At 33.8% G+C, this 20,706-nt stretch overlaps 1 protein-coding gene and 1 long non-coding RNA gene across 2 annotated transcripts; both read left to right on the top strand.

Annotated features, from left to right (window-relative positions):
* Nucleotides 1-4,185: 4,185 nt before the first annotated feature.
* Nucleotides 4,186-7,357, top strand: LOC120171845. The gene is made up of 4 exons (XR_005520902.1): nucleotides 4,186-5,127; nucleotides 5,679-5,827; nucleotides 5,919-6,654; nucleotides 7,240-7,357. It is a non-coding gene; the product is annotated as an uncharacterized LOC120171845 (long non-coding RNA).
* Nucleotides 7,358-10,698: 3,341 nt separating this feature from the next.
* On the top strand, nucleotides 10,699-20,305 carry LOC120171885 (NAC domain-containing protein 37-like). The gene is made up of 4 exons (XM_039179502.1): nucleotides 10,699-10,715; nucleotides 18,617-18,774; nucleotides 19,009-19,187; nucleotides 19,721-20,305. The coding sequence occupies exons 1-4, from the start codon at nucleotides 10,699-10,701 to the stop codon at nucleotides 20,303-20,305; spliced, it is 939 nt and encodes a 312-aa protein (XP_039035433.1).
* Nucleotides 20,306-20,706: the final 401 nt, after the last annotated feature.

Raw genomic sequence — 20,706 nt, 5'->3', positions numbered from 1 at the left:
CTTTGCATTAATTTTGCTGCCATGGGACCCAAGCTTGGTTTGGTTTCTTTCTTTTTGCTGCTTCTGCTAGCCTACACATGCAAAGTATCTTCTCTTTATCTCTGAACACACCGAATTGATTCCACAAGCTATTGGCTCGTGATTACAGTACTACAACTATCATAGATGAGATAAGATGGGGCTAAGGAAAACTTACGTTTGTGGGTGTAGATTCCTCTAGATCAATCAAACATAGCCGCAGGTTGAACCGGGACAATTTGCTTCAATTCCCTGTCTTTTTTATCTTGTCTTCGACTGAACCATGTTAGGCAAACATGTTGAAGAGTGCGCCATCGTTTCTTTAGTAAATATAATTGACTTCATTGAATCAAAATGAGAGTAGAAATCAGTCTGATCAACTGCAGGTTTCTGTTTTGGATTTTTTTTCAAGGTTTTGTATATGCTCATGTGGTGTCCATTTCTTCTTCCTTTTGATGTGATGTCCACATTTTCCTCAGCCACAAAAAGACTAAATTCAATTGAAAACAGTGGAATCAGTTGAATGGTTGTAGTTGGTATTTGAAAATTATGTATCAATACAACATCAGATGCTGCAAATTTGATATCAACATGATGGGATTAGATTATAGCAATGGATCACAACTCCATCTTACAAACTTATTAATCAATACAGCTTCTTGATGGAGCCAAGACATATAAGACCTTTACAACAATTGCAACTTATAAAACCAGAAAGGAAAGCATAGTTATTTGACCTTTTTCTTTTGCGATTCATTTTTCACATTCATGCACAAGCTGTGTAGAGGGTTCTTTTGCTTCTTTTTTTTTATTAATTATAAATTAGCAAAACGTGGAAAGATGATGAAGAAAAATGGGAACAGATTTTTTGGTAACAAGCACGGCGGTAGGGAGTTGTGACGAAGATGGTATTGAAATTTGGAAGGAGGTCAGAGTGAAACACAAATATTTATCTTGTGGGAAAGAAACAATATGTTGAGAAACAATTTCAAAATCAACTCATTTGTATTATACATTTTATGTTTTACCATGCTTGATCATATATAATTCGTTACATAAATAGATTATTCTATACATCTAATCAAATACATTAATGTACTTATATATTCATGTATGACTGTTCAATTTATCTATTTTAAAACACATTTAATAAATATATTTTATAAAAATAAAAATAATAAATATATCCCGATTAAGGACGGAAATTTATTGTGGTTGCGATTAGGGTGTTCAAAATGATTCGATTTGATCGATCCGATTCAAAAATCCGGATATCTCGTCATTTTTTATTTTCGGATAAATTGGATTGACTATTTAAAAAAATTTCGGATAATCAGATCGGATAAATTTTAATTTCGATTATCTAAAAATCCAAAAAAATACTTTTAAATACTTAAACCCAATTAATGAACAACTCATTAATCCATTAAAGCTATAATCCAATAAAAATTAAGATATTTAATTATTTATTGTATGTGAATAATTTAATATATATATATAGAGATATCAAATAAGTTATATTAAATCGTAAAAATATAATAAAATTATTATTTTTTCAAATTAAATTTTATATTCAAATTTAGATATCTGAATATATTGGTATCTAATAACTAAAATTCATATATCGATAAATCAATATCTATTTTTTTCAGATTGAATACTATTTACTATTTTAAATATCTAAAATTTTAAATATATGAATCTATGGATAAAATCGAATTCAATATTTAAATTTGTACACCACTAATTGCAATTAGTTTTAGAAAATATAACTTACAGAGAATATAGTGAAGTCAAACTTTCATCAAACATCCCATAATAAAATAGTTAAATCTCTATTAATAATGGGTGATGAATGTAATAGAAGCTGTGCGAACATTGATAATGAAAGAGAGAAGATTGCGAAGATAGTGGGAATATTAGGGATAGCCACGGAATCGAACCCGACGGCTTTTGACGTGAGTCGATCCGATTGGGTCAAAAATTTAAAAAACTTATAGGTTCAAGTCGTGTCAAATTCTAAAAGAAAAATATTCAGATTAGATCGGATTTTGGTTTAGGATGAAAAATATCGATTCGACCCGATCCAAAAAATAATATAAATTTATCTTATATATTTAGGAATAATAACACTAATAATCTCTATGTTACGTTGAATTAAATTTGATATAATTGCAAAATTGATTTTGGACTTAATTGAATTTATAAAAAATTTATCAGAAATAATTTAGCGTCCAACTTAATTTGAAAAATATGTTTTAAATATTTTCTAACTTAGTGGTACATTTTCAAAAACATTCTTGATCATTTTAGCACTTTAAAGTCGAGTTTCCAAGCATTTTTGGTTCAAAGGATCGATCTCCTTGAAAAATGATTAATCCCTTGGATTCCAGTATGTTTGGGATCGATCCGATCCCTTCACCAAAGAGATTGATCTCTCTAGGAAAATGATCGATCCTTTTACCAAAAGGATCAGATCGATCCCTCAATGAAAAGATCGATCCCTTTCTTACAATGGTCAAATTATTTGAAAAGGGATCGATCATTTTCACAAAAGATCGAACCCTTGTGCATTAAATATTGTTTTTGGTTGTAGGTACCAGCTACAATGATCTCCGACGGCTAGAATTAATGGAGAATGTATAAATTCAAGGTCAAAGCTTCCATGATCAATAAGAATTATATTGAACCAACCTACCAACATTAAAGTTTTATTTTGTGCTTAATTTGTCAAATTATTTGTTGTAAACACATTTGTGAGCAACATTGTTTATTTTGTCAAGCATGTATCAGGTGAGTGCTTAAATTGTGCAAACATATTTGTCTTGTGAGATTTTCTCTTTGTTTGCTTTATTTATAATTCATATTGTGGAAAAAGTGTAAGCAATGTTTTGGGATATAAATCTTGTGTGTCATTGTAAGTTATATCTTGTCCTCAAAGTTAACAAATCTAGTGAATTGAGAAATCCTTAGTGTGAATGTGGATGTATACTTTGGTTTAGAAAGCTAAACACTTTAATCGTTGTGCAAAAATTTTTATTTTTCGTTTGCTTCCACAAATTTCTCAAAAGGTCAATTCACCCCTCTTGGCGAATTCGGTTGATCAATAAAACTAACATATTTTTTTTTTCAATTAGATCCCTATTTTTATTGAATAAAAATATTTTTTTATAAATATATTTATTTGTGTTGGGTGGGGTTAGATTTGGCGATTTATCTCAAAAAATCATATCGAATTTGGGTTGGGTGAAATCACCCTTAAACTCAGGTCATATTGAATTTCAGATGAAAAATATATATTTTAGGATTAGTCAAATTGCTAAAAACTCGATTCGACTCGTGTCCATCCCTACAGAGCTACATGAAAGTTGCACTTCAATAATATATGTTTAAAATTTTATAATTTATTGATAATGTACACACTTCATGTAAAAGTAATTATTTTATTTATATATATATATATATATATATAATAACATTCTCTTTTATCACTTAGACGATTTGTTAAATTTTAAAGTCTACAAATGGTTTCCCGATTATATAATACTATTATATCGATTTTTTGACTATTAAAATTACACAATCGTCCATCGACTATAGGTAGTTGCTTTGTTAAATTCTTCAACTATTAAAAGTTAGAAAATAGTCATTCAACATCATGTTCCAAAATAACCTTTTTCTATTAAAAATTTAACGGTCATTTGAGGGATCATTTATCTACTTTACACTAAATTTTAATGAAAGGATTGTTATGTTTACATTTAAGTGTAAATAGACCGCTCATTAAATAAGAGCAGGAAGAGAAAATCCTTGTGCTCTAGAGAAAGGATAAGAAGCCGGTTTTTTAATATTATCTGTATCCGAGCCTCCCGGCTATGCTCTCTAAGACATCATAAAAGTAGAAAAAAATTAATGAATTCTTCCAAACTTGATAAGCTTAGTTTCACATTTTTGGATTTAAAAGACATCACAGCATTAGCTTCATGACATTTTTAATGTGGAAGTCATGTTCAATGTCTTATTCACAGCACTCTTAATATGTCATATTTTAATGTTTTATTCACGACACTCAATGCATCGTGTTAAAGTTTCATCCACGACATTTAACGAGTCATTAAAGTGGTGCATTCCTGTTGAACCTGGTTAGCCTAAGGTTCCAGAACTTAACCATCTTGATCATGACCAAGTCCAATACTCAACAAACTCTGTTTCCTTCAACTGCAGCTAAACTATCCATTTCATCAGAAAACTTCATTCATATCAGTCATGTCACTTCCTAATAGCTAACTGTAGTATGAGTTCCTGAGAGAGGAACTTGTGAATCTCCAAAAGATCAATTGGCTTGCTTCAACAGTAGTGCCGAAATTATCACTTGATCATTCATCTGCATGACCATTTATGTGACACTGACTAAGTGTTTTTTCTTCATATCAGGATAGGCAAAAATCAAGTTTCAAGATAAGTAATAAACAAAGAAAAATATGAAACCACAACAACATCATACCCTAAGGAATTTCTTCATATCTGCATGACCATTCATCTGCATGACCATTTATGAGACCCGACCACCGTTCGACGCCGCACTCCTCCCCGATTGGCCAAAATCTTCCCCTATTGTCGTAGATCTGAAGAAAATCCCTCGTCTCCGGTGACCCCTCGGATACCCGACGATCCACATGCAAGCTAAGTTGCTCCTCTCTTTTCCTTCTTGCCTCTTGTTCAAAATCCCCTCTCCTTAGTAGGTTTTTTTTATATTTTTTTCAGTTCGAAATTAGCATTTAGGTAAAGAAATAAAAAGATTAAGATGCTTTTGATTTTTGCTTTCTTGCTTTTTATTATTTTTTTCGAAAAACCGAGAGAGGAAAAACTCCTCTTTTACATGCTTTCTTCGGGGTTCTTTTATAAGCCCCGAAGTATTACAAATATTTCATATTTTTTGCTATGAAATCATTACAATAATCTGACATTTGCGTGTGAACTTGGATTGATTGTTGCTTGCTATGTTCTGAATTTTTGTAGATGCAAATGGGGCGGTTGACAGCAGCATAGGCAGGCGGTGACAAGGAGCAGAGGCGCATGCGGCGGCCACAACAACATCATACCCCTAAGGTTAGGGTTTTAGAAACCCTAGGGGCCGGGTTGGATCTTGGATCAGGTCGGATCCTGGATCGGGTCAGTTGCTGAATGGATTTGGGTTGGGTCCAGCTGTTTGGGTCAGCAGCTTGGGTTAGTGTCAATTGGGCTTGTACTTGTAGTTGGGCTCCGGTAAGGGCCTAATGTTGGGCTCTGGATGTTTGGGTCTGCACAATGTAAAAAAAATTATAAGTAATAATAATAATAATAAATTAGAAAGGGGACGAAAAACGAGTGTCTACACCTCTATAAAAGAGATGTAGGGGTTTAATGAATCATAGGTTCGATGAAATTAATTGAAATTCTGAATTTTGATGCTAATTTATTAACGGGGTTGGAATTTTACTATATATGTTCCGTTAAAAACATGATTTTCATGTTGATTTTATTATTTGGGAAGCAGTCAAACCGATTTATCTTTTATTTATATTTTTGTTTGAGTGTAGTATTTTGAGGTTTTATGCAAAATTTCCGGCAAGAAAACCCGGTCTGCAACCGGAACTAAGGCCAGTTTTGTGGTGTTGTAGATAAATAGAAAGTTGGATATTGGAGCTCTGGTTGCATGGTATATTGATTGAATCAGTTAAAGGGGAGGAACCCATTGTTTGGTCTGGGTGCTGTTCTTGTGATTTATGGCATTGGAATTTGCAAACAGTTTCTGAAATGGATTTTTCTGGTAATTGAGTTATCAATTTAAAATGTTTTTTGGTTTTGAATGCTGGTGTGATTCTGATTGTCTTACATCCTTGTCTATGTTTTTGGTTTAGGAATTGGAAAACCAGAATGTGCTTGGGAGGTCTCAACACATATTCCTAATGGAAAGGTAATAGTTTACTCTAGCATTTCCATTAATGTATGTAGTTCAGAGGTTTTCAGTTGAACTAAAAGCGAACCATTGGTAGAATGATTTTGATTATGCTTTCATGAGAAATAATGCACATTTTGTGCAAGGCTTAGCTAAACGTAAAACCTATTTCGTTCTGACCCTTGGAGGCAGTCCAGTTAAGCATTATGACCCTCCCAGTTATCGGGCTGTTGGTAAGCTGTACACCTTCAGTTGCATACTTATAGCTGTAAAGACTAGTTACTCTGAGTTATAGTAGCAATGTCAATAGGTTAAGTGTTGTAAAAAGTGAATGCCAACTCAGAAGCCTTCCTAATTGAGTTCCTCTAAGACTGGTTTGGAAATATAGTAGCAATGTCATGACAGAGATTAAGTGTTGTAAGAAGTGAATGGCAAATCGGAAGCCTTCCTTATTCAATTGCTCCTTGTTCATACCATGTCTGAATATATCTTGATTATTTAAAGTAGATGTCCGGCTTGATTACGAAAAATGAAGAATTCGGATGCTTTGGATGACATATTTCTTATAATTTTTTTCTCTCTTGCTTCAAAACCAGGAATCAATTTTGTTTACACTGCAAAAGTTTTGTAAGCTTTTGTTATGATGTTTCTGTTGGGAGGTGTTTTCATGTTTCATCCGGCAAAGACCATTCAAAAAGGTATATTTGATATGTGTGCATATGTAAGAACCCTTTCTAACAAACCAACCACGGTCCAAACAGGGTAGGGTAGTCACCCATTTATTTTTGTTTGATTCGACACCCGCTAAAACACTTATCTATAATCATCAATTTATGAAGTTGTAATTCAGACAATGTTTTAATTTAATTTTGAATTATAGTGTAAATAGTTTTAATTTCAACAAAATTTGTTTTCCCCTGTTATTCCAAAATCGAACTCAAAGCCCGACTGCTTCTGCCACCTTATATATATATATATATATATTGATGCCCTGTTCTATATCTCCTCTTTCCCTACATTTTCTCTCTTCTGACCTGTCTCATCTGATTCTCTTCACCCAAATAAACTGAGATTTTCTTCAAAGACGTGGCTTGATAAATATCCACCTAAAATCCTAACTCAAATCTTGGTTCACGAAGACATTGCTCAAAATCTGAAAGTACCGCAACTTTTTTGTTTTTGCTCTGCTAATACTTTGTTTTGTTTAGCTCTAAAGGCCCATATATTTCCTTTTCTCTTTTAGTTATTTTATTTTCATTTTTTTTCCCACTTGAATTAAACAGGTTACCGAGTAAGATTGCCCACATCTACTCTTCTATGACCGTGGTCTGGCAACAAAACCCCAATTATGGCTCTTCTTAGACTGATATACCCCTGTGCTGAGGTCTAGTCCCCCCCCCCAATTTCAATTCTTTACTTTTTATCTTAATTAGGATGATATGTGGGAAAGTTTCCAGTATTATGGTAGTTTTATAGTTAGAGGACTCAATTGGATGCAAAACGTTGAGAGTTTAATTGATTTTTTAAAGGTTTATTATATCAATAAGTCTAATAATAATATTATTTTAAATATGCTTTTGTCGCTCTATGCTTTTATTATTACAAAATAATACAATTGAGAATCATCCTCTTAGATTCAAACACAATATTAATGATATTTTCAACAACAACAAAAAATACTAATTACCCTCATGTAGCTACTAGAAACTCTGATGTCGTAGATATATTTGGCGAGTAAGATATAATAATATCTTATATCATATTTAGTGACATAAATTGTAACTACAAAGTTACAAATTCTAAGATACTATCGATTATAATAAAAAAAAAGATTAATCCTGAAAACATTCTCTAAACATTTAATTATCATTATTATCTATCCTTTCTTTATCTGGTAAAATTGTGACATTGAAGATTTGATTAAAAGTAATTGTAAAAGTGTTTATTTTTATAGAATGTCCGTATGTAGGACAAAATTTATTAGAAATATTTATATATGGATAAATATATGATAGCATAGTACTGTAATAGTAATTGATGTTTTCAAAACCTAAATATTAATATCTACCATTATAATATTATTGCTAGCATAGTACTGTAATAGTAATTGATGTTTTCAAAACCAAATATTAATATCTACCATTATAATATTATTGCTACGATTCATAAATTCAATACATAAATAGAAATATGATAGGTATGGCTCATAAATATATCAATAAAGAGGACAGGGGATGGAGCGGAGTGAGCGAAGCGAACGCCTAGGCACCGAGGACATAAGTACATTATCGAACCTCGTTAAAATTTTTGTATTCTTTCGTTTACTTTTCCCGATTCTTCAACAATTGGTATCAGATGTTAGGAGCAAAATTCGAAGTTGCGAAATTCGATGGTCAGGGTAACTTCGGATTATGGAAAACGAGGGTGAAGGATATGTTGGCGCAGCAGGGGATCCTGAAGGCTTTGCGACCTACAAAGCCGGCGTCGATGAGGAGGAAGATTGGGAAGAATTGCAACAGCGAGTGGCAGGAACCATACGATTATGCTTGGCGGACGAGGTCATGTATCATGTCATGCATCTATCGTCTCCAGACAAATCTGGAGGAAGTTGGAAAGTCAATTTATGTCCAAATCCTTAACGACAAAATTGTATCTAAAGCAGCGGCTGTATGGGATGAAGATGCAGGACGATCATGATTTGGTGAAACACGTGAATGTCTTCAATCAAATCGTTTCTGATTTGGCTCGGCTTGATGTGAAAATTGAGGATGAAGACAGAGCGATGATTATGTTGTGTTCGTTGCCTCCCTCTTACGAACACATGTGACTACTCTTACATATGGGAAAGAGACTATCAACGTTGAGGAGATTACTGCAGCCTTGTTGGCTCACAACCAGCGGAAGCAAAATGCAGGGGAAAGCTCTCAAGACGATAGCTTATATGTCAAGGGTAATCGAAACCGTGGACGAAAGCCAGAGAAGGCAGTGTCTGGCAAGCGGAATTCCAGATCCAAATCTAGGGATAAGAAGACAATTCACTGTTACAAGTGCAAGGAGGCGGGACATATGAAGCGAGACTGTCCGAAGTTGAAAAAGCAAACTGATGAGAAGCGTGATGTTTCATCCAAGTCTGTGAACGTGGTCGAGGATGACAATTCTGATTGCAGTGAGGATGATATGCTTTCTATTTCAACGACTCAATTGACGGATGCGTAGATTCTTGATTCTGGATGTTCTTATCACATCACGCCAAATAGGGAATGGTTTTTGACATACAGGTCAGTTAATTCTGGTTCTGTTTATTTGGGTGATAATCGATGCTGTAATATTGTTGGTATTGGTGATGTCAGAATTAAGATGTATGAAGGCTCTATTCGTACGTTGAGTGGTGTTCGGCATATCCCAAATTTAAAGAAGAATTTGATTTCTTTGGGCACTTTGCACGAGAATGGTTTTATCCCTAAGGCTGATGAGGATAGAGAAACTATTCGGATTGTTAAAGGAGTTTTGACTGTGATGAAAGAAAGATGACTGCAAGGAATATTTACAGATTGTTAGGGAGTACTGTTGTAGGTGGAGTTCATTCTGTTGAGTCCTGTGATGATACAACCAAACTGTGGCATATGCGTCTTGCTCATCTTAGTGAACGTGGTATGGCTGAATTACATAAAAGAAATCTGTTGCATAGTGTTAAAAGTTGTAAGCTCGACTTTTGCAAGTATTGTGTTCTTGGTAAACAGACTAAAGTTCGTTTCAAGAATGCGAAGCACACAACTGAAGGCATTCTTGATTATGAGCATTCAGATGTATGGGGGCCTTCCACGACATCGTCTTTGGGTGGATCTAGGTATTATGTTACCTTTATTGACGATTTTTTCACAGAAAGTTTGGTGTATTTTTTGAAACATAAGTCTAATGTTTTTGAGAAGTTCAAGCTGTGGAAAGCTGAGGTAGAAAACTAAACAGGATGAAAAATCAAGTGTTTGAGGTCTGAAAATGGTACAAAGTACATAGATTCACAGTTTCTACAGTTCTATAAGGAGCATGGGATTAAGAGACATTTTACAGTGCACAAGACACCACAACAGAATGGTGTTGCGGAACGGATGAACAGGTCGTTGAATGAAAGAGCCAGATGTTTGCGGTTGAATGCGGGGCTTCCCAAACACTTCTGGGCTGAGGCTGTTAACATGACGTGTTATCTTATCAACAGATTGCCAAGGGCATCATTGGCTGGGAAAGTTGCATAAGAGGTATGGACTGGTCATTATGTTAGTTTTGACAGCTTAAGATTTTTTGGTTGTCCTGTTTATGTGTATGTACCTGCTGATGAGAGATCCAAACTTGATGCAAAATCGAAGGAGTGCATTTTTCTGGGTTACAAGAAAGATGTCAAAGGATTCAAGTTCTAGGATCCAGTTGCGGAGAAAATTGTGATCAGTAGAGATGTTGTTTTTAATGAACAATCCATGTTGCAGCAGAAGAAAGACACGACAGTGGTAGATTTTGAGCAGTTTCCAGTTGAGAAAACATAAATTTCTCAACCGGCTTCTGGTGGTTCCGCTATGAATGATTTGCAGGATTATAGTCTCGCCAGAGACAGGGTGAGACAGACGAATATAAAGCCTCCGAACAGATTGGGTTTTGAAGACTTGGTCTCTTTTGCACTTACTGTTAGCAGTGATGATCCAATTACTTTTCATGATGTTACTAGTCAGGAAAATGATAAGTGGATAGCTGACATGGTTGAGGAGATAGAGTCTTTGAATCACAATCGTATATGGGAGTTAGTTCCCCTTCATGAGGGTAAGAAGCCAATTGGTTGCAAATGGGTGTATAAGAAGAAACCAGCAGAATAGAAAAAGAGGGGGAGAAGTTCAAGGCTCGCTTGGTAGAAAAGGGTTTTTCACAACAGAAATGAGTTGATTATGATGATTTTTTTTCTCCTGTGGTCAGACACACTTCAATCCGAGCAATACTTGCTGTAACATCCTCAATACCGTTAGTGACTAAATTGGAAAGTTTCAGATTTTGGTGATTAAAATAGAATGAATAATAGTATAAAGATTTATATGTAAATGATTGTGTAGAATTTAATTGAAAGGAAGAAGGAATGGAAGGGCCAAAGAGTCATTTGCAAGGAAAATTAATTAAAGAAGAGATAAGGATATATATGAGTACAAGTGGGTTGAAAATGAGAGAACAACAAAGGCTTCCAGAGTTCTCTTCTTATTCTTCTTTCTTCCTTGTGCGTGTGAACCAAAGCAAAGGTAAGATTTCTGATTATTGAGTTTCTTGTTAAATTTAATATTGGGTTTTGATTATTGGATGATAACTAAGCTTGAGGAAAGCTTAAGTTATCTTAACATCAAAGGATGATTGAGTTAGGAGAGATTTAAGATTTAAAGTTCTTAAATGAAATCTTGGAATAGAGTTCATAATTAGAATTGAAAGTTATATTTGACTTGTCATCAATCTAGTTAAGATATACGAAGTGTTAAAAGCGGAATTCAAACATGTTGATTTATTAATGTAATTCTTGAATTACATATGAAGGATAGGATTTGAAGGTTTAAGATGAAATAAATGAGTATAAATTGGTTTAAGGATGTGTACTAGAGTTAAGAATGAAAAAGAGGATTAAACATGAAGGATTTAATCCAAAATGAATGAATTTTCGGGTTCAAAAAGAGGATTTTGGGCAGAGTGCATCGATGCACATTCATAGTGCATCGATGCATCAAGGTTAAAACCCAGAAATTGTTTGAAGGTGTATCAATGCATTAGTAGTGCATCGATGCACTCTTTTAAAATAAAACATCGAATACAATTCATGCATCGATGCATAAGTAGTGTATCGATGCATCCAGTTAATAATGAAACATCGAATGCAATTGGTGCATCGATGCATAAGGAGTGCATCGATGCATAAGGAGTGCATCGATGCATCCCAGCAATAATAATACATCGAATACCTTTTATGCACCGATGCATCAGTAGTGCATCGATGCATACCTTCATTAAAAGATGAAATTGACTTTTCTCTTAGTCTAAAGAGTGAACCATTAGAGTATATTAGTTATAATACTGATATAAATCCATGTGTGATTATGTAGATACTAAAAGTAAGCTTATTCCGGAACGATCAAAGGATTAGAATCGAATCAAAGCAAAGCTAAGGTGAGTGCATACTTTATGTATATTATAATGGAATAAGACTTGTGATAAGTCTAATCCCTAAGTTGATTTTTATAATATAGTAGTGGTGAACATGCATACATGATAATTATTGTGATACATGCATAAGACATATATATGTTCATGTGATATGATATGTGATATGACATGTGATATGACATATGATATGAGAACATGATATGAAGTGATATGAGATACATGATCACAAGAGAAATGATATAAGTACATGAACATATGAAATATAACAATAATGCCCATAGTATACGAAATGAGAACTATAGGTGTAATTGGCATGCCAAGAGTCGAGGGTATAATAGTCCTTCGGGATGTAGTCCTTCGAGATGTAGGGGTCCTACGGGACATAGATAATAGTCCTACGGGACGAATACTGAACTAAGGTTCAATGTCCCATGAAGGAATTGATACGAGCTGTGGTGACAGCGTTAGTGCACAACCTCAATGTACTCACATACCTCTATTCTCAATAATATACATGGGCTATACAATTGAAATGCAGATTTACAGTGAAAGTGATACAAGAAGGTAAGTTTCGTATGTGCATTATATGTTATCGTGCGATAGATACATGCATATTGAAATGTCATGATCCAATGGTAAGTATGAACATTCATAAGTTTATTGTTGCATATTCATTTATTGCCTCACTAAGTATATGACTTAGCGTGTAAGTGATTTACACGTAGGTATCAAGAATCAGGAAAAGTGGAAATAGAAGTAGCACGGACAATAATACTAATAAGAGATCAGATCATAAGTAATTGACAAAGTATGTACTTGGTTATGTATAAAATGTTGGCATGTAATAAGTGTTAATTACGAATACTCTAATCGATTTTGTATTTTATGGTCTTATGTAAATTAAAGTATTTCGTTTTAATGAAATTTTTAAAAATTCCCGGGATTTTCTATAAGAGTCAAGGTTTTGAAAAGTCAATGTGACACCTCAGACTTGTATTCGGGTTGGATATGAGTTAAGGGTGTTACACTTGCATTGGTGGCTAGTTGGGATTTGTATTTAGAGCAGATGGATGTTAAAATTGCTTTTTTTGCATGGTGATTTAGAGGAGCAGATCTACATGCGGCAGCCTGAAGGTTTCACTTAACCTGGAAACGAGCATTTAGTTTGCAGATTGAAGAAATCTTTGTATGGGTTGAAACAGTCTCCGAGACAGTGGTATAAACGGTTTGACTTCTATATGATCAAGATTGGCTACAACCGATATGAGTATGATTGTTGTGTCTATGTTAAGAGCCTTGATGATGGTTCTTTTATTTTTCTATTATTATATGTTGATGATATGTTGATTGTTGAGAAGAACATGGATGATGTTATTGGTTTGAAAACTTTATTGAGTCAGGAATTTGATATGAAAGATTTAGGTGTTGCAAAGAAAATTCTTGGAATGGAAATTTGCAGGGATAGAGACTCAAGGAAACTGTGGCTATCTCAATGGGGTTATGTTGAGAAAATGCTAGAAAGGTTTGCGATGAGCAGCGCAAAACCAGTTAGCACTCCATTGGCGAATCACTTTAAGCTCTCATCAGAACAGTGCCCGAAAACAGATAAGGAAGCTGAAGATATGGCAAAGGTTTCGTATTCTAATGTTGTTGGCTGCTTGATGTATGCAATGGTATGTACTCGTCCTGATTTAGCTCATGATGTTAGTCAAGTTTGTAAGTACATGTCTAAACATGGTAAGCAACATTGGGAAGCAGTCAAGTGGATTTTTCGATATTTAAAGGGTACTGTGGGACATGGAATTGTTTTTGGTAGTCAGCGGAATAATCCTTTGGTTGTAGGATATGTGGATTCAGACTATGCAAGTGACTTAGATAATATAAGATCTACGACAGGGTATGTGTTTTACTCTTGGTGGAGGGCCTATTTGTTGGAAGTCTACTGTTCAATATATTGTAGCACTATCTACAACTGAAGCTGAATACATGGCAGCGGCTGAAGCTGCAAAAGAAGCTTTATGGCTTACTGGTTTAGTGAAGGAGTTGGGTGTTCAACAAGGTGGAGTTCAGTTGCTTTGTGATAATCAAAGTGCTATTCACTTGGCTAAGAATCATGTGTATCGTGCTAGAACTAAACATATTGATGTAAGGTTCCACAAGATCAGAGAGTTGGTTGCATCTGGAGAGGTTTTGTTTAAGAAGGTACATACTGATGAGAATGCTATATGATATGTTCACCAAGCCAGTTACAACAGACAAGTTCAAGCATTGCTTGGACTTGTTAAATGTTTCGAGTTGTTAAAGAAGTAATGTAACCCAACCCACATTGAAGTTTCCAAGGGTTAAGATATTCGTCAAGGTGGAGATTTCATAGGTATGACTTATAAATATACCAGTAAAGAGAACAGTGTATAAGGTTAATTATGTAATTATGCACCAGATTTTTTATTATAAATAGAGATGTAACCTAAACCTATAAAACATTGAATAAAATTTCTAACGCCGCCTAAGCACCGATGACATAAGCACAATATCGAACCTCGTTAAAATTCTTGTATTATTTCGTTTATTTTTCTAGATTCTTCAACAAAATGTATGATAATTAGGTTAGGAAGGCCAAATTGATGTGATGTGATGTGAGTTGCAGTTTCATAGACGAAAAATTTATTGGCCAAGTAAAACTAAGGCAGAATTCATGAACTGAGAAGACAAATTGTAGTGCTTGCTTGCTTGGTACGTCTCTCTCTCTCTCTCTCTGTTTCCTTTATTTATCTTGTACGTAAAGAAGGATGTTAATCCTCCAACCCCTATAGGCCACGTGGATTCCAGTGTTGCCCCAGTCTACGTTTTTATAGTGTTCCTGCTACTTGTTTAGAAGGCCGTAATTCTTGGCATGAAGTGACCTTAATATCCTTAAAGGCGTTGCTCTGATTTTTGGAGAAGAGTGCCCTTTCGTCAGTTGAAAGTTTCTGGAAATGGAAAGGACAATGGGGTGATTATTATTAAAAGAGTGGAAACTAAAGCCATGGCTGACGGGAGTTTGAGGGGGAGAGTGAGAGCGTGGAGGTGTGGTTCTTTACCGGCAACACGTGGTGGAGGCTGTCATGCCAACGTGGCTGGCATGTCAGAAACTCCCCCACGAAAATGGTTTATGACAATGACAAAGAGAAACTATTTTAATATCGTCATCTGTTGAGTAAGTGGTCAATTTAGAAATATTTTAAAATAGTTATATATAAGCTAATAATATAAATTTTATGAAAAAATTATAATCAATAAATTTTAGAATAAACATAGTTAATAAAATAAAAAATCAATTAAAAAGTACTCGAATTTAATGAAAAACATGTGCACACCCTCAAATATGTTGAAATTCTCAAATTAAAATCCTTTATCAACAATTAATTGATTTAAGAGAATAATATACTTATTAAATTCTATAAATAAGGTCAAAATTTCAAATTTTAATGTTTACTAATAGAATAAATTGAATTAGAATAATAATTCTTATATTAGCATTATATAATATTTAATATAAATTAGTAATTAATTAATAAGAAAACCAATGATTGCTCTTAATTAAATATATGTTACGATATAAATTAATAATAAATTACATTTACTTAACTTTTAGTTATTTAACTAGTTTAATTTAGATATACTAAAATAATATTACCTATTTTTGATAGCTGTTACTTTTTTATTCGTATTTCTAATGTCAAGTTTAGATTTGTATAAATTCTTCTTTATATTTCGATGAACTGATTTTGGATTAATGTAAAACTCATACTATAATTAGTTTTTCCATATGTTATTACTTGTGTACGGAACGTAACATAAGTTTTGATTTTAAAATCGATTTTTTTTTTGTTCAAATAAAATTAAATACTGTTGATAATTTAATATTCTTACCCATATTTTTGTAAAAGTAATAATAATTTGACTCTTTTTAAAATAATGATGATTTAATATGATATTTTTTAATATCGATGGTTAAAACTGATTAAAAAATAAAATCAAGTACACTAAAGTGTAAATATTTAGGAGTATATTTATTATAATATTATTTTATATTTAACTTTTTTTAATATTTTATGAACTGATAAGTTAATTCAATTATACATTATTGAACTGTAAACTTTATTCTAAACCGGTCTCTAATCTTTTGATAATTTTAATTTCATCCCAAGCTATGACTCTCATTTTGAATTCATTTCTAAACTTTTGGACGTTCCAAATTTATTCCCAAACTTTTGAACGTTCCAAATTTATTCTCAAACTTTTGAATGATTTTGGGGACATTATTGAAAACATTCAAAAGTTTGGGGATCAATTTAGAATAAGGATATATTTTGGGATGAATTTGAATTATTCAAAAGTTTAAAGATGAATATAAAATAAGAATCATAATTTAATGATAAAACTGAATTATTAAAAATTGTAAAAACTAATTTTAAATAGAAATCATAATTTGAAAAATCTGTGGAGAAATTAACTCTAAATTGATCTTATAATTTATATTCGAAATTCTTGATTGTTATTTCAGAAACATCGTATCTAAACTTCAGACTTAAATTATCTAATTAAGATTACAACATACCTTAACATTTTTGCACTGAAATCAAATATCGATTAACACCGGTCTCAATTTTGATTTCTATACAACCCCTTCTCATCCCTTAGGAGCAGATGCATGTATTCTTCAGGCTAGCTACGTGTCAATTTCGAAATCTGATTTTTTTTATATTAATTATTTATTTTAGTGAGGTGTTTCTCTATACGAAAATTTTATATTATTAATACAAATATTTCCATCAAGTGAAATATTTCTAGATATGCGAGTGTCCTCTCTTATTAAATAAACAGAAAAACTTGAGTTTGAAACGATAGACTGACTTCTGTCTAACATGTTAAGATGAATAAAGAAAAGTAGAATGAAAGGTATAGAAGAGACGAAAGGAAATGAGGCATTAACGTAAGCAACTGAGGACACCCATCACCCCATGCGCAATCCAATCCAGCGGTTCTCCCCACTGCCCCCTTCCCTTTTATACTTACTCTTCATTCCCCTCTCTCTTTTGTCTTTCCATTCTTCTTCTTCATTCTATTCTAACTCCACCATTACCTAGTTTCAGGTAAGCTTTTGCATTTTCATCATAAAAAAATCATATTTTCTTTTCAAGCTTCTCTATTCTAACTGTGAAATGTAAGCTTCCCTTTAAATTCTTTTTTTTTTTTTACATTATTTGGTTTGGTCAAAAGAAGCCACCTTATTATTACATGGAAGACTAGAATTTGGTGAAGTATTTGTTGAAAACGTTTATTAGTTTTTCGTCATTTGAACATTCTAACACAAACCCACCAACCACTTGTATAAAAACGTTATGCTGAACTTTCCTTTACTGAGGAAATGGAACTTCTTTCTAGTAAATATTGATGAGAGAAGAAACTAATTGAAACCCAGATTTGTAACCATCTATTTTCATTCGAGAATTGGGGGCAAAGTCACATTTTTTTCATTTTGGGTAAGCTTGCATTATTTCTGTTATTCATTTTGCTCTCATAATCAGTGTATATGAAAGAAGAAAAGGTCTCACCCGTGCTGCTGTGGACATTGTCGACAAAGAGACAAAGTTACAGCAAGTATCCTCATCAACACTGCTTTTCTCTTTATAGATTTTATGTTCTTGCTCCTTTTCAGACCTTGATCCAATGGAAACGGGTGCCCTCTTTTTGTCTCCAAAAACCTTTCGCTTTTTCACTTTCAAACAAACGCATGCTTATTTGTGATCCCTAACTCAAATGTGTTTATTCTAACATTCTTTGATTTTAATTTTAAAATGTAATTTCTGTTTGTTTCAACCCTTTTAGTAAAACTTTTTGTTTATTAGCTTGAATTCTAGAAACCCTTTTTGTTTTGTAAATTAATTGCTATATTTTGTAAATGGAAACCCCGTTGTTGATGCATCATTTCCACCATTCTCTAATACAAGACAACATCATTTGCTCAAACCTCTAGCTGTCCCGTTTCCCCTTGAGAGAGAGAGAGAGAGAGAGAGAGAGAGGGAGAGAGAGCTATGTTCCAACTTCTCTCACGATTCCGTTTCCCCTCTTTCACCCCTTCCCTTGATAAAATATCATTAATGTCTTAGGAAATAATGGGATTTGTTTTTATAAGACATGGTAATTTTAATTTCATTTTGGAGAGAGAGATAATAAACATGGTAATGAGTGTTGCTAAGCTAGCCTAGTTGATGATTATGATAACACTTTTCACCTTTTTAGTCGTAGAGTTGTTCATAATTTTGCTTTCAACTTTCTTTTCTTTTCTTCGAAAATTGTCTCTGGTTTCTGTTTTCTCTCCTCTTTTTTAACTTCATTTATTGCTTATGATTTGGAGCTGATATAAATAAAAAGAGAGGTACAGTGATAGTCTACTAATATAGCGTGTGGTGAATACGATGCACCAGCAACAACAACAAGTATAATGGAATCATGTGTCCCACCTGGATTCCGGTTCCACCCGACCGACGAGGAACTTGTTGGGTATTATCTGAGGAAGAAGGTTGCATCGCGGAAGATTGATCTTGATGTCATCAGAAACATCGATCTCTATAGGATCGAACCATGGGATCTTCAAGGTTTTCTTCTTCTTTTCCTTCTTTGCATTCGTTTTTAGGGTTTAAACATGTTTTGCACAATGTTGCTATCTGGGTTAAGATCCACAGTCAGGGTTTCACAGATACATGAAAGCTTAATAACCCTAGATACTGATGCAGATGGTGTATATTGATTTAACATGACCCAAATATCTTTGTTTTGATAACTTACGTGTTTACAAGATCTAAATAATGGTTATGATGATGATGGTATAGAGAGATGCCGGATCGGATACGAGGAGCAAAGCGAATGGTATTTCTTCTGCCACAAGGATAAGAAGTATCCAACGGGGACAAGGACTAATAGAGCAACCATGGCTGGTTTTTGGAAAGCAACAGGGAGAGACAAAGGAGTGTATGATAAATTCAAGTTGATTGGCTTGAGGAAGACTCTTGTTTTCTACAAGGGAAGGGCTCCTAATGGCCACAAAACTGACTGGATCATGCATGAATACAGGCTTGAATCCCACGAGAATAAACCTCCACAGGCAAGCGTAAATTATGTGTATTAATATTATTTTCTCAATCAATTTCTACATTGATTTTCACTTTCTATCCCTCGATCCATCCCTAATTGTAATCGCGGTCTTCCAACAACGTGAGTAGCTTTGAATAGGCTCACTTGACCAAGTATTCAACTATTGTTGTTTTGAAACTTTCTTTTTCAAGTATTTGTGACCAAAGAAAGGGTTAGGCATTCATTACTACCAGCCATGGATTTTCGTTTCTTATATGAGGAATGGAATCGCTTTTCCTTTTCTTTCCATACTAAGACCATTTACTGAAATGTCAACATAACATGATTTCTCTACGACAAAAATGTGATCCAAATAACTTTTCATAGCTCTTAGTTCCTTTTCTGGCATGGGTTCCTTTCTTTTTATCTTTATTATCAATTTAATAATAAGTTTTTCCAAATCTTTTGTAGGAGGAAGGCTGGGTTGTTTGTCGAGCATTTAAGAAGAAACCAACAGGTAAAACCAAGAACATTGAAGTGTGGGATTCAAGCTATGACGAAGCTAATGGTATTAGCTCAGCGATTGATCCACTCGATTACATGTACATGTCAAGGCAACCCCAGAGTTTTTTACCTCCAAATTTCTTTTGTAAACAAGAGACCGAGCCAGAAAACTTGAACTTTGCCCACTCTGATCAGTTCGTGCAGCTTCCTCAGATAGAGAGCCCATCTCTGCCATTAACAAAGAATGCAAGCTCCATATCACTAATATCAGACAATAACAAGCATAACAAGAAGGAAGAAGATCATCAGAAGCAGAAGACAATGTTGAACAGTGCGGAGATAGTGACTGACTGGAGAACCCTCGACAAATTCGTTGCTTCTCAGCTGAGCCAAGAAGACAGGTACCATGAATTTGACGCGGACAATAACAGCAACTCTGACATGGCATTGCTGTTGTTACAGGGTAGCGGTAGTGAAGAAGGGAAGAAGTTGAATGAATTCTTGATTTCGAGTTCAGTTTGTGATATCGGAATATGCATATTTGATAAGTGAGGCGGAGAAAGGAGACTATGATACAGCGATTTTTATCAGCTATTTACTATTATAAACGTTTGATGCATAATGAGACGTATTTTTTGGTATATATATATATGCTTGTGAAATGAGTGACGAAACTCTCTCTCGCTTTCTCTTGGAATATTGGATGTAAAGCATTTACTGATATTCAAGAGGTCACTTAATTCCGGGAAAGAAAACTCACTTAATTTGGGTACGAAATAAGAATCATGCATGAAAATTTTCATGTACAGTAGATAAAGTAAAATCAATATTGCATCGTTGATTCGGTGACAAGAAATTTAAATTGCAGTTATGATTATATTTCAATCGTATCGAGTTTATTATGGTTATAGAATAATAACACAAATAACGGTATGTTATTGTTGTAATTATCG

Source organism: Hibiscus syriacus, unplaced genomic scaffold, assembly GCF_006381635.1.
Source record: "Hibiscus syriacus cultivar Baekdansim isolate YM2019G1 unplaced genomic scaffold, ASM638163v2 tig00111837_pilon, whole genome shotgun sequence".
Classification (NCBI taxonomy): domain Eukaryota; kingdom Viridiplantae; phylum Streptophyta; class Magnoliopsida; order Malvales; family Malvaceae; genus Hibiscus; species Hibiscus syriacus.
The sequence above is the reverse complement of the archived record's forward strand: the minus strand, read 5'-3'. Positions and strand labels throughout refer to the sequence as shown.